The sequence below is a fragment of the Octopus sinensis genome, linkage group LG1, assembly GCF_006345805.1.
Source record: "Octopus sinensis linkage group LG1, ASM634580v1, whole genome shotgun sequence".
NCBI classification, from domain to species: Eukaryota; Metazoa; Mollusca; class Cephalopoda; order Octopoda; family Octopodidae; genus Octopus; species Octopus sinensis.
In genome coordinates, this window is record NC_042997.1 from 91647039 (window position 1) to 91659538 (window position 12500).

Sequence of the window (12500 nt, forward strand, 5' to 3'; positions counted from 1 at the left end):
TATGGTCACATGTTTCAGCATTCATTTCTGTATGTATGTGTGTGCTTGTCTGTCTGTATTACCTATCCAAGCACCTGAAGGTGCTTGGATAAAATGCAGATGCTAATTCCATTCACCAATGTATCAAGGTAACTATAGATTACTCCACTAGGCACCCTAACAATAGACCCCCTGTCCTTGATACTAAACTTTGGTTAGAGACTGGACAACAGAGTGCAGCTCCTCCACTCCTCTTACATGAAACCCATAGCTTCTAAATATGTTGTTCCCAAGAACCCAGCTTTGTCACACAACATGACAATCAACATATTGATAGCAGACTTAGGATAAGTCCCACTATGCAAATCCTATGAAACAAAGGAACATGTACAGAACTGCATGCAATTCTCTGGGTATGACCAGAAATATAGGGTTCAGGTGTACAGGGGAGCTAGAAAAAAGTTAGACAGCATATGTGTAATGAAACTAGTGGTACCTGCCCTAGATATAGAAGTAAAGACTGGAATAGGATACAAAGAATTTGTGACAAAACAAACAGGGTGAACACGTGGTACAAGACCAACAAATATCAAGGAGTGATGTTTGTAGGGGCTATAACCCATGGAGAACTAGCCTGAAGATTTAGGAAAGCTCTGAAGGTGGCCAAACTCAACATTAAGATCGTTGAAAACCCAGGGCACTCCATCAGACCACAACTATGTAGGATGTACCCCTTTGAGAATACCACATGCACCAATGATAACTGCATGGTATGTAAGATTAACCCTGGCATTAAATGTAGAATTAGAAATGTAGTCTACAGCTTAAGGTGTATAGAAAGTACTTGTAAAGACAAGAATATGATATACAAAGGTGAGACATCTAGAAGCATTGCTGAGTGACAAAATGAACATTTAAAACAATATGATGACAAAAAACAGTCCTCTGTACTCTACCAACATGCCAAAGGCCAACATGGAGGCACACTGGTCAACTTGACATCTGCATTTTATCCAAGCACACAAAGGATCCAACATGCAGACAAATACAGGAGTATGTCGTCATAAATAAATAATCCCCAGTTCTAAATAGGAAATATACATGGAAAGTAGGCATACTCCAATACCCACAGTTTATATATACATAGGTAGAGTTGTTAGTAGATGTATATATGTAGATGTATATAAATACAATATATGTAGGTAAATAGAAATGTAAGTAAACAGATAGATAAATAGATAGATAGGTACACAAATAAACAAACAAAAAGAACGCAGCTCTGATAATAGACAGAGTCAATGACTATTGAAGAGGTTGCAAGATACAACAAAAATTTTAGAAAAAATAAGTAAATGAGTGGAAATCAAACCGGTGAGTGTGTTAAGTAATAAAGCACTAAAAGAGAATTACTCTCCCCAGACACAATAAAATATGCTTCAACACACGAATTCACACAAAGAATCTTGCAAACCAAATACAAAAATGTAAAAATGTTTCCAAAATGTTTCTAGTTTCCAAAATTTTCCAAAGTCTTTGGTTGATGGGGATATATAATCCAAGCAGGTAACATATGCACTTCTATTGATTGATAATGCTGGTTAACATTTGTGGACCTATGTACTTTCAATTGGTTAGTTTAACTATTCTTTGTATTTTCTCACACCTGAAAGTACAATTGTTTGTAAAGAGACTATGCTTTTCAATAGAGGAGAATAGAGAATATCTAATTTTTTATTAAGCAGTCATTTATGACTACTTGATAAAGATTTGGATATTCTCTGTTTTCTTTAAACTGATTCATTATATATATATATATATAAAATAAACTCAGTACAAGGTAAAACAGTTTCTTTTATAGGGATGGAAAAATTAAAAGAGAATGGAGATTTACAATTGACATATTTTAAATATAATTTATTAACATAATATATTACAATAAATATAGTATAATATAATATGAATAGAAATACAAATATTAATCCTACTAATTGTTTTGATTCATACCCAATAATGAATTTATAAAAAAATCATATTACGGAGATGTACTTGCATAGCAAGTGACTTGATCCAAAATCGTGTGCTGGAACAAAAACAATTGCAGCGTGGAAAGTGTTTATAAGCCATTTAAGAAACACACAAAAACCGTTAGATTCACTTCAACATTTAAATTTAATTTGTCAAAATATTTTCGTTGCTTTGAGACCGCGAACAGGTTGCGGTCTCAAAGCGACGAAAATATTTTGACAAATTAAATTTAAAGTCGAAGTGAATCTAACGGTTTTTGTGTGTTTCTTAAATGGCTTATAAACACCTTCTACGCTACAAAAAAGTCATAGTTATTGGTATGAATCTCTTCAGGGAAATATTTGACAAAATTTGACAAAATTACATGTAAGGATTGTTAAATCCAAGAATAAACTGCATTAAATATGTTTGTATGTGTGAGCATAAATAATTTTAAAATATAATAAAAATAAAATGATAGTGAAAGCACATGGCTTAGTGGCTGGGGTGTCAGGCCCACAATCATGAGATAGTGAGTTTCATTCCCAGACTGGGTTGTGTGTTGTGTTCTTGAGCAAGACACTTTATTTCACGTTGCTCCAGTTCTCCCAGTTGTAGAAATGAGTTGCAGCATTACTGGTGCCAAGCTGTATTGGCCTTTGCCTTTCTCTTGGATAATATGAGTGACATAGAGGAGGGAAGCTGGCATGTATAAGCAACTGCTGGTCTTCCATAAACAACCTTACCCAGATTTGTGCCTCGGGGGGTAACTTTCAAGGTGCAATTCTATGGTCATTCATACCCTTTATATATATATTAACTTTTATTAAAGATGCAAAATTATCACAACACTGTTACTCAGAGTTTCACCTTCCCATTCATTGGATGGTTGTGACACAGCTGTCTGACAAACAGGAACGTAAAACTGAGTATCACTTTTGTGATAATTGTGCAGCTTTAGTAAAAGCACATTACTCTACCTTTGATATTTGAGTACAGTTTTTTCCACCTTGTTTTGCACTTATGTGCTCACCTGTATGTGTGTGTGTGTGTTCGTGTGTGTGTGTATATATATCATCATCATCGTTTAACGTCCATTTTCCATGCTAGCATGGGTTGGAAGGTTCGACCGGGGTCTGGGAAGTCATGAGGCTGCACCAGGCTCCAGTCTGATCTGGCAGTGTTTCTACAGCTAGATGCCCTTCCTAACGCCAACCACTCCATGAGTGTAGTGGGTACTTTTTACGTGCCACTGGCACAGGCGCCAGGGGAGGCTGGCAACGGCCATGATCAGCTGGTGCTTATTTACACACACACACACACATTCTTTAATTTGTTGGTCTGATGAGAGGTAGCCAGAGAAATGAAGAATAAGAGAATTAGAGGAGGCTAAAATATTCATACATGTAAAATCAGCATGTTATAGAAGGCTATGACAATGTACACTGATATTGTTTTTTACATATTCCACAAGGCATCATACAAACTTGAACACTCATCTATTCCTATATATATTTATACATACATATATTTGTACAAACAACAAACATTAAGCAACGATATTAAATATGAACATACCTAACAATACAGATACACAAAATGATGAAACATATCACCAATCTGTGGTTATCAATAATTCTTTTCATTTTTACTTTCCTTCCTGTCCTAAAGAATACGTATATCCTGTCAGACCAGGTAGGAGTATCGTGTGCTGTGATATTGATGCATGTTTTGGATTTGCTGTGGTCTCAGAATGTCACATCATAGTCTTATTTGGTTTTCATTTTTGTTTCTTTTTTTTTTTTAATTATTTAGTAATTTTATTTAGATGCTATGTATGTAGGATATTCTGTTTGAAGCTTGTAGCAGACTATCTTCTACCTATCTCTCTCTTTCTCTCTTCTCTCTCCCTTTCTCTCTTTTTTCTTCCTCTCCTCCTCTCTTTACTTTCCTGGCGTGTTTACCCAAGATAAAAATTTGCACCTATGCATGCTGTTTGTTATGATTTATTTCTTGCACCAAAAAGGCTCCAACTTAGTAGATATTTGCTGCCTGGTTAATGAAAGTTCAACAGAGATTTTTAGAGAAAAATACACTGAAGTGGGTCTACAGTTACTGCTCTCAGGTCTACTCTAGGACTTGAACTTATCTGTGTATGTTGTTAAATGACTTAATAATTATCCATTGTTTCCTTTCTTTAAACCACTGAAGTTTATCAAGTTTATCTACATGTTTTAATGGATTGGATTAGCCTAAGTTAAGGGAACTGATCATGGATATTCATAGTATTGGTGACAGGACAAGAACAATTAATATCTTTGACCAGTGGTTTGACACCTCACCTACTTGTCTGCCAATCACTGACATCTAAAGTATGAGCACAGTGAAATATAAGCACCATGTTATGACAATTCAGTTTGGTAGTGAGCTACCAACACCAGAGAACTCTTAGAAAAATATATCAGCAATAGCCAAAAATATATATATTTGTATATTCTGTTGGTCATTGCTTTGCTCCTTATCAACCTTAATTTGAAATTGAAAATGCTTAGTAGAGGTCATTTTGGACATTTAATACCAGGTGATTAGTGGCCATTTACAACACATACTTTTATATTTACCTTATAATTTCATTCCAGTGTTACATAATATAAAATATCAAAGCCTTTCACAGTACATTTCTCACCTATTCTTTTTTTCATTTGAACCACTATATTTTATTATAGAAATGCACTACATCAGTTTCTATCAAATGTCAATAGTTTTGTACTGACTGAAACAGACAAACTGAGAAAAATTAGCAACATCACTAACCTTCCATTTTCTGAAGCAGAAACCATATTTAAATTGCTTTAACCATTGCTATTCACTTCCAGGTGAAACAGGGTCAGGAATAAGTCGGGAGCAATTCATTGGCAAAATAGCGACTGAAATTCTGAATAAGATGCCTGCTGAGTTTGATAATGACAAGATTAAGAAAAAGTTTGGTTTGAATATAACCCCAACAACTGTAGTTTTGTTGCAGGAACTTGAAAGATTCAATCTACTTATTAGACGCATTAAGAGATCTTTAACAATGTTGATCCGAGTAAGTAAAAGTTTAGCCCTTTAACTATGAAATTGAATTCCACAATTATTAGATGTCTACCAAAAAATAGAATTGATGTTTTTGAAAGTCACATTGCCTTAATAAACTTGACATATTTCAACAAAAATATAGCTTCAAATATGACATTTTTCAATAAAAGATATATCTTTATATATAAAAGAGAGGTTGTGTGATGTCTGTCTCCTACGATTTATATTCCTAACTACTCCCACATTTTGCGGTGCAGTTTAACCAAAACCGGGTATCTTATAGTCGTGATTCATATTGAGCCCTTCTGGGTATTAGCGCGTGTCTACGATGAGTCTACAATTTAAAAAGAAAATTTACCATCAATTTTTCCCATTTTTAATGCATTTTTGGCATATATAAGGGAAGTAACTCTCTAAAAATTTATTATTAAATCTCAGAACGTAAAAAGCTACAGTAACACCCCCCCTTTGTGGTTAGCCATATTGAGATGGCTATTATACTTTACATCTCTAAAAATGCTTATATAGTTATTTCCCTTACAAACCCGAGCAAGTTGGTATATAAAACTGCTTTCTGCAGTTAAGGGTAATGAAATTTTGTGTGGATATATCGTATATTTCTGCAATGAAAAGATAAAATAGTTGTTATTCTGTTGCTTTCACTCTTAGTAGTTTTATTACTTGCATCTCTTGTACATCTTAGAAAATAGTCCTTCTGTATCTTTCAGTGTCACAGTTATATGTAAAGTAGCATCACCACCTAGAATGGAACATTAGATGTAAAATATCAAATAATAATAATAATAATGATGCTTTAAAATTTTGGCAGAAAGCCAGCAATTTTAGGAGAAGAGGTAAATATCATCAAACCCAATGCTTGACTAATACTGATTTAATTGATCCCCAACAAGATGAAAGGCAAAGTCAACCTCTACAGTATTTAAACCCAGACTGTAAAGCCAGAAGAAATGCTGATAAGCATTTTGTCTGGCACAGTAACAATTCTGCCAGCCTGCATTATTATTTTTATCATTATTATTGTTGTTATTATTATTATTATTATTATTATTATGACTCTTGGATAGTTCTTAATTACTGGTTGTTCTTTACTTGAAAGCAGGCAATGACAAATCCCCAAAGGTTTCAAGTCGTGTTTTTTCCTGTGACTCAAAGAAACAGTACTCTCCTTAGATGTGAGCTGTACCAAACATATTCTGTCTTCTGGGTCTCTTCGAACCTAGCAGCAGCTCCAATAGTCTTAATATGTTTTTCAAAGCTGTTGGAAACTGCTCCTAATGCTCCAATTACCACCAGTATCACCATTACTCTCCTCATGCCCCATAACTTTCCTATCTTGTCCTGCAGTGGCTGCTATTTCTCTTTTTATTATTATTATTATTATTATTATTATTATTATTATTATTATTATTAAGGTGGTGAGCTGAGAGAATCATTAGTATGCTGGAAAAAATGCTTAGTGCCACTTCTTCCATCTTTTAGATTCTGAGTTCAAATTCTGCGTAGTCAAATTTACCTTTCGTCCTTTTGGGGTCAATGAAATAAGTACCAGTTGAACTCTGGTGTTGATGTGATCGACTAGAACCCCCTCCCCCAAAATTTCAGGCCTTGTGCCTTTAGTAGAAAGGATTATTATTGAAGTAGCATAAATATTTCTCCTCCCCCCAAATTTCAGGCCTTGTACCTTGAGTAGAAAGGATTTTTATTATTTTAAAAGGCAGCAAGCTGGCAGAATCATTAGCACGCTGAACAAAATGCTTAGTGGCATTTCATCTGTCTGCATGTTTTGGGTTCAAATTCCGCCAAGGTCGACTTTGTCTTTCATCCTTTCAGGGATCAATAAATTAAGTAGCACTTGAACACTGGAGTCAATGAAATCAACTAGCACCCTCCCCCAAAATTCCTGGCCTTGTGCCAAAATTTGAAATCATCATCATCATTATTATTATTATTAACAACAACAACATAACACTACTACTAATAATAATGATACTACTACAAAGAAATCGTACTGTTCTAATCTACATACTAACATAAAACATGGAACTCATACTATTCTAAGCTATTCATTTTTATACTCAGGTTTTCACCAGTCATTGTAATCCCCACTCCCTACTCGTGCCTTCATGGTAATACCTGACCACGTATACTATGACCTCTGTATCTTTTTCTTCCTTACTCTACCATCACATCTATGCTCTGATCCTTGTTACTTGTAAGTATACCCTTTACCATCTCTCTCCTGTTTTCTCTTGAACTTTTGTTGTTTCCCACACTCTCTCTTTCCCTTGCTCTTCCCTCTGACTGGGTAGCCATGTATCTCCTCTACAGCAGCACACTTGTTTCTGCCTTCATTCTTGATCACACTCTCTCTCCTTCTCTTGCTTTTCCCTCTAGCTAGGTAACCAAGTATCTCCTCTACATCAGCACACCTGTTTCTATCCTCTTTCTTGTACCTCTCTCTCTCTCCCTCACTGAGTAACCATGTACCTCCTCCATAGCAAGATACCTGTTTCTACCACTTTATTTCTGTGTCATGCTCTAATCTTTCATCATGTGACACTGGATCATCTCCACCAGTACCCCCTCCATTATAGCAAGACACCTGTTTCTGCCTCTCTGTATCTCTGTCACACTCTAAGCTTTAATCATCTGACACATATTCCCTCATCAAATGTCCCTGCTTCTCTCAAAATACTTCATCTTGCTAGTTACTTGATGTTAAATGATGATGATGATGTTGAATAAAAAAAATGCACAATAGCTACATGCATTTTGTTTCTGCAATGATCTTTTTCTGATTTTTTTTTTTTTAATAAAGGCATTGAATGGGGAAGTTGGAATGAGCAGTGAACTAGATGATGTTGCTAGATGTCTGTTTAATGGAGCTATTCCAAGTATTTGGCGAAGACTGGCCCCACCTACTTTGAAAACACTTGGAAATTGGATGGCTCACTTTGAAAAACGATACAGACAATACAATGGTTGGGTGAGCTACTTTCTATCTTAACCATTTTGATACCTGTCTGCCTGAAACTACCCCTGGTTCCATGATTCAAACTGCTTGTCTTTAAGTGAACTAATTTTGTGTTAATTTATATTCCAGAAACCCAACATAATAATGACAAAGATAAATTCTTTATTGTTTACAGAATCAATTGAAACAAATGCAGTATATCTCAACAGAAATATAACAAAACAGTTAAAGCACTGATTAAAAAATATTTTTAATTGTTTTCCTTCTTCAACTGTTTCAATTATTGCAGCTCTCTAGTGTTGCTTCTCTCCATGAATCCCATAGATCAAACAATTATTTTTCATCTATATTCTTATTATCCAGGTAAATGATGGTGAACCACATGCAATGTGGTTGTCTGGCTTGCATATTCCAGAATCCTATCTAACAGCATTGGTACAAGCAACTTGCCGGAAGAATGGATGGCCACTGGACAAATCAACATTGTTTACATCAGTAACTCAGTATCCAACTATAGATGATCTTACAGACAGATCACACATAGGTAACCTCAGTACCAGTATTTTTGTAGCTTCAGATAACAAAAGTTTACTTGTATCCAGGGCCAGATCTTATGTATGAGCCAATATAAGCCATGGCTCAGAAGCCCCTTGAACTCAGAGAAGCATAAAGCTTGTAGTTAAAAATGAAAAAATATATTTCCAGCAATCAGATATATAATTTATAATTTAATAAAAAAGTGTCTAATAGAATTCTTGGCAGAATTCTGGTTTAAGCAACCCTTATACCCACTCATGGAATTTTCAGAAAACTTTTGTGAATTTGTGTTCTACACAGGGGATTTCATATGATTTTGAAAAAAAAATTATTTAAAAAATTCTTCAAAACCTCATCCCCCATAAATCCTAAAAGTTTTGCTACTTTACAAATTTAAAAAAAAATCAGAGTTTAAAATATGGACAGTCTGAATTTTTTGCTTAAATCCCAGCAATGGGCTACTTTTCAGTGCATCACTGTTCCATTAAATGTGTTTATGGGAAGAATAATATTGAAAAGCATCAGTAAATGTCAGAGTGACAAAGAAACAAGGAAGGTATCAGGTGGTCATGAGATGTGCTAAAAGCAACAACCAAATTGCCTTTAAATCACAATCACACATAAAATAAATTTTTCTTTGCATAATTGTATGAATTTCTGTGTGTAAAACATGAATTCATAAAAGTTTTCTGAAAATTCTCAAAATTAAAGAAGTTATGAGGAGTTATATGGGATGCTTAATCCAGAATTCCATCAAATTCTTTCAAAATTATTAAGCCATCTTTTGATTTATTGAGCTTGTTTAGATTTTAAAAGCCCTTTTAAGTTTTGGAGTCCTTTTTATCATCTTATGTTTTGAATTAGATAAATATTTGGGACCTCCAAAACCTATTGGCCTAGGAGTCTACTGGGTTTTTAATCCAGCTCTGCTTGTATCTGACAGATGGGAAGGGGTAATCAAAATTGTTGATGTTGAGTTTGAAAAGACTGAGGTATTGCGAAAATACATGAATGTATCTTTTATCTTTTATTTGTTTCAGTCATTAGACTGTGGCCATGCTGGGGCACTGCCTTGAAGAATTTTAGTCAAATGAATCGACCTCAGTACTTTTTTTTTAAGCCTGGTACTTATTCAATTGACTGCTTTTGCTGAACTGCTAAGTTACAAGGATGTAAACACACCAACACCAGTTTATTAAGTGGTGATGGGGGAACAAACACAGACACAAAGACACACACTCATAGACATATGCATATATTTATATATATATATATATATATATATACAACTTATAAACAAGGGCTACAGAAAATTATTTCTATGCCAATATGCTGATAACAGACTTTTAAATCGTCAATTTCCACATATTATTTACTCTCTACAGAAAATATGTAGAGCTGAATCGAGGAAAGCTAGCCAACAGGATTTTAAAAAAAAAGTTTGTTATTTCTATATTGAATCAATTTCGGAATTAATCTCATAATAGATTTTTTCCTCCTCAGTAGAAAATATAATTTTAACCTTAAAGGTATTTTAATATGCTGCCACATTTTTTGATGAAGTTCTTTTCTGTAAAAACACTTTGTCCTATATTAATATATATATATATATACGTAAAATATATATGGGGTGGTGAGTTTTTTTAGTTGAAAATTCACCACTAGTGGTCTAGCATGTATAAAAAGTCAATAGACAACATATTCTCAATATAAAATAGTGTACATAGAAAACTGCCTTCAACAGGCAGTTTTTACACTCTCGAAGAAGTAGTCAAAACGACCAAAACCACATTTAAGAGCAATCTTCAAAAGGAATGAAAAATATAAAAAACTTTTACTTGTTATTTTATTCCGGTCAGATCTAGGTTTCTAAATTTTTTTAGCAAATAAAATAATTTGCTAGGGGAAATTTTTCATCAGTGACCGTGCCATAACACTAACATATAATTAAGAGACGATTAACACATGTCTCTTCGTTATGCATTATAATTTTTCAAATTCACAGTGCAGTATATATATATATATATATTATATATATATATAATATATATATATATACACACACATATATATATCAAAATATTAATTTGAAAGATACAAGTTCCTAGGTCAATAACACTCCTCATCAAAGCTGATACATATCTAAACACTGAGTCATTATAAGCATGTGAACACATAAAGTAAAAGATATAATGACTTACATACGCCCTCTGTGTTTAGATATGTATCAACTTTGATGAGGAGTATTATTGACCTTGGAACTTGTCTCTTTCAAATTAATACTTTGATCTAATTGCTCAATAAATTGAGCCTTAAAGTTGTTACTTGAAAAGAGTTCGCTTCTATAATTTTTCATTACCTATATATATATATATATATATATATATATATATATATGTATTGAAGAGACCTATTGTGTCAACATCAAAGTAAAAATCGAATGGATATTGTAGTTGTGATACCTGTGCCAGTGGCATGTAGGGCCTCACAGAGGAAATGATGAAGACCGAGACCTCTGAGATGGAGTAGGAGGTGTAGGCATACTCCTTGCAGAGAAATGGATAGATAAGGTCATAGAGGTAGTCAGAGTATGTGATAGAGTGTTTAAGCTCAGGCTAGTCTTGCAGAATAGTAAGGATCACTTTTATGATACCCTTCCACAGGCTAGCTCAAAGATGAGTGACAATGACCCCATCTTTGTGGCTGGAGATTTTAATGGGCATGCTGAATGGTGATCTGGTATCTTCCATGGTGTTCATGGAGGCCATGGAATTGGTTCCAGAAATGAAGAGGGAACTAGGCTACTGGAGTTCTGTGATGCAAGCAACCTATTAATCTGCAGCACCAACTTCAGGAAGCCAGACAGTCACCTGATAACCTATCAATCAGGTGACTCTGCTAGCCAGATTGATTTCATTCTCACCAGATAGCTGGATGAAAGGTTGCTCTTAAATACAAAGACCCTCCCTGGTGGAGAATGTACCCCACCAGCATAGACTAGTCATTAGTGACTTTAGACTCGAGGCCAGAAGATACCAAGAAGCAGACCAATCCAGAAAAAAAGGATTTGGAAGCGAAAGAACCCTTCACATGGTCAGAGATATAGGGACATCCTCATTGAGAAATTTGATGAGAGGGAGGAGGAGCTACAGGCTTGGGACATAGAGCGTAATTGGAAATTCCTGTGGGACAGCTTGCTAAGAACCACAGACCAAATCTGTGGCTGGTGCAGTGTCCCTTCCAGACCTAGGGTTACGTGGTGGTGGTGGAATAATATGGTAGACAAGGCCATTAGAGTAAAGAAACAGGCCTGGAAAACGTGGAAGAGTGGGGGTAGCAGGGAACTGTACCAGATAGCCAGAAGGGAGGCTGGAAGATAGGTATATATAGCCAAAGGAAAAGCAGAAAAGAAAAAGTTTGCCAATGTTCAGCTACGTGAGGACCAAAGAACAGAAGTATTTGGGATTGCAAGACAGTGTGTGAGAAAATATTGTAATGCTACAGGAGAGAAATTTGTCAGCATGGATGATGGTGCATTTGCTTTTAATGATTCTTCAAAGAAAGAGGCTTGGAGATGCCATCATGAAAGGCTACTGAATGTAGAGAATAAATGGGAGGAGGAGAGCCTGCCAAATGTTGATCCAGTCGAGGGACCAGCTACCCAATTGACAGCACCCTGGTAGATAAAGCAATTAAGGATATGAAGTTAAGAAAAGCCCCTGGCCCATCAGGAATCACTGCTGAGATGCTTAGAGTATCTGGTGGTGTGGGTCATGGTTTAGTCACCTGAATTGTAAACCAGGTAGTTCACAAAGGAGTCATACCCAACTGCTACAAAGGTAAAGGTAATGCTTTAGATAGAAATGACTACAGGCGTATCAAACTGCTGGAGCAGGTGATGAAGGTC

The 12500-nt window shown here is 35.1% G+C and overlaps 1 protein-coding gene across 1 annotated transcript in view; it reads left to right on the plus strand.

The window, feature by feature from the left end:
* LOC115209933 (dynein heavy chain 10, axonemal-like) overlaps window positions 1-12500 on the plus strand; it is a 188621-nt gene that overhangs the window by 167341 nt on the left and 8780 nt on the right. The window contains 3 exon segments of the mRNA XM_029778568.1: window positions 4860-5071; window positions 7901-8068; window positions 8420-8600. Coding sequence (XP_029634428.1) covers window positions 4860-5071; window positions 7901-8068; window positions 8420-8600 — 561 coding nt within the window.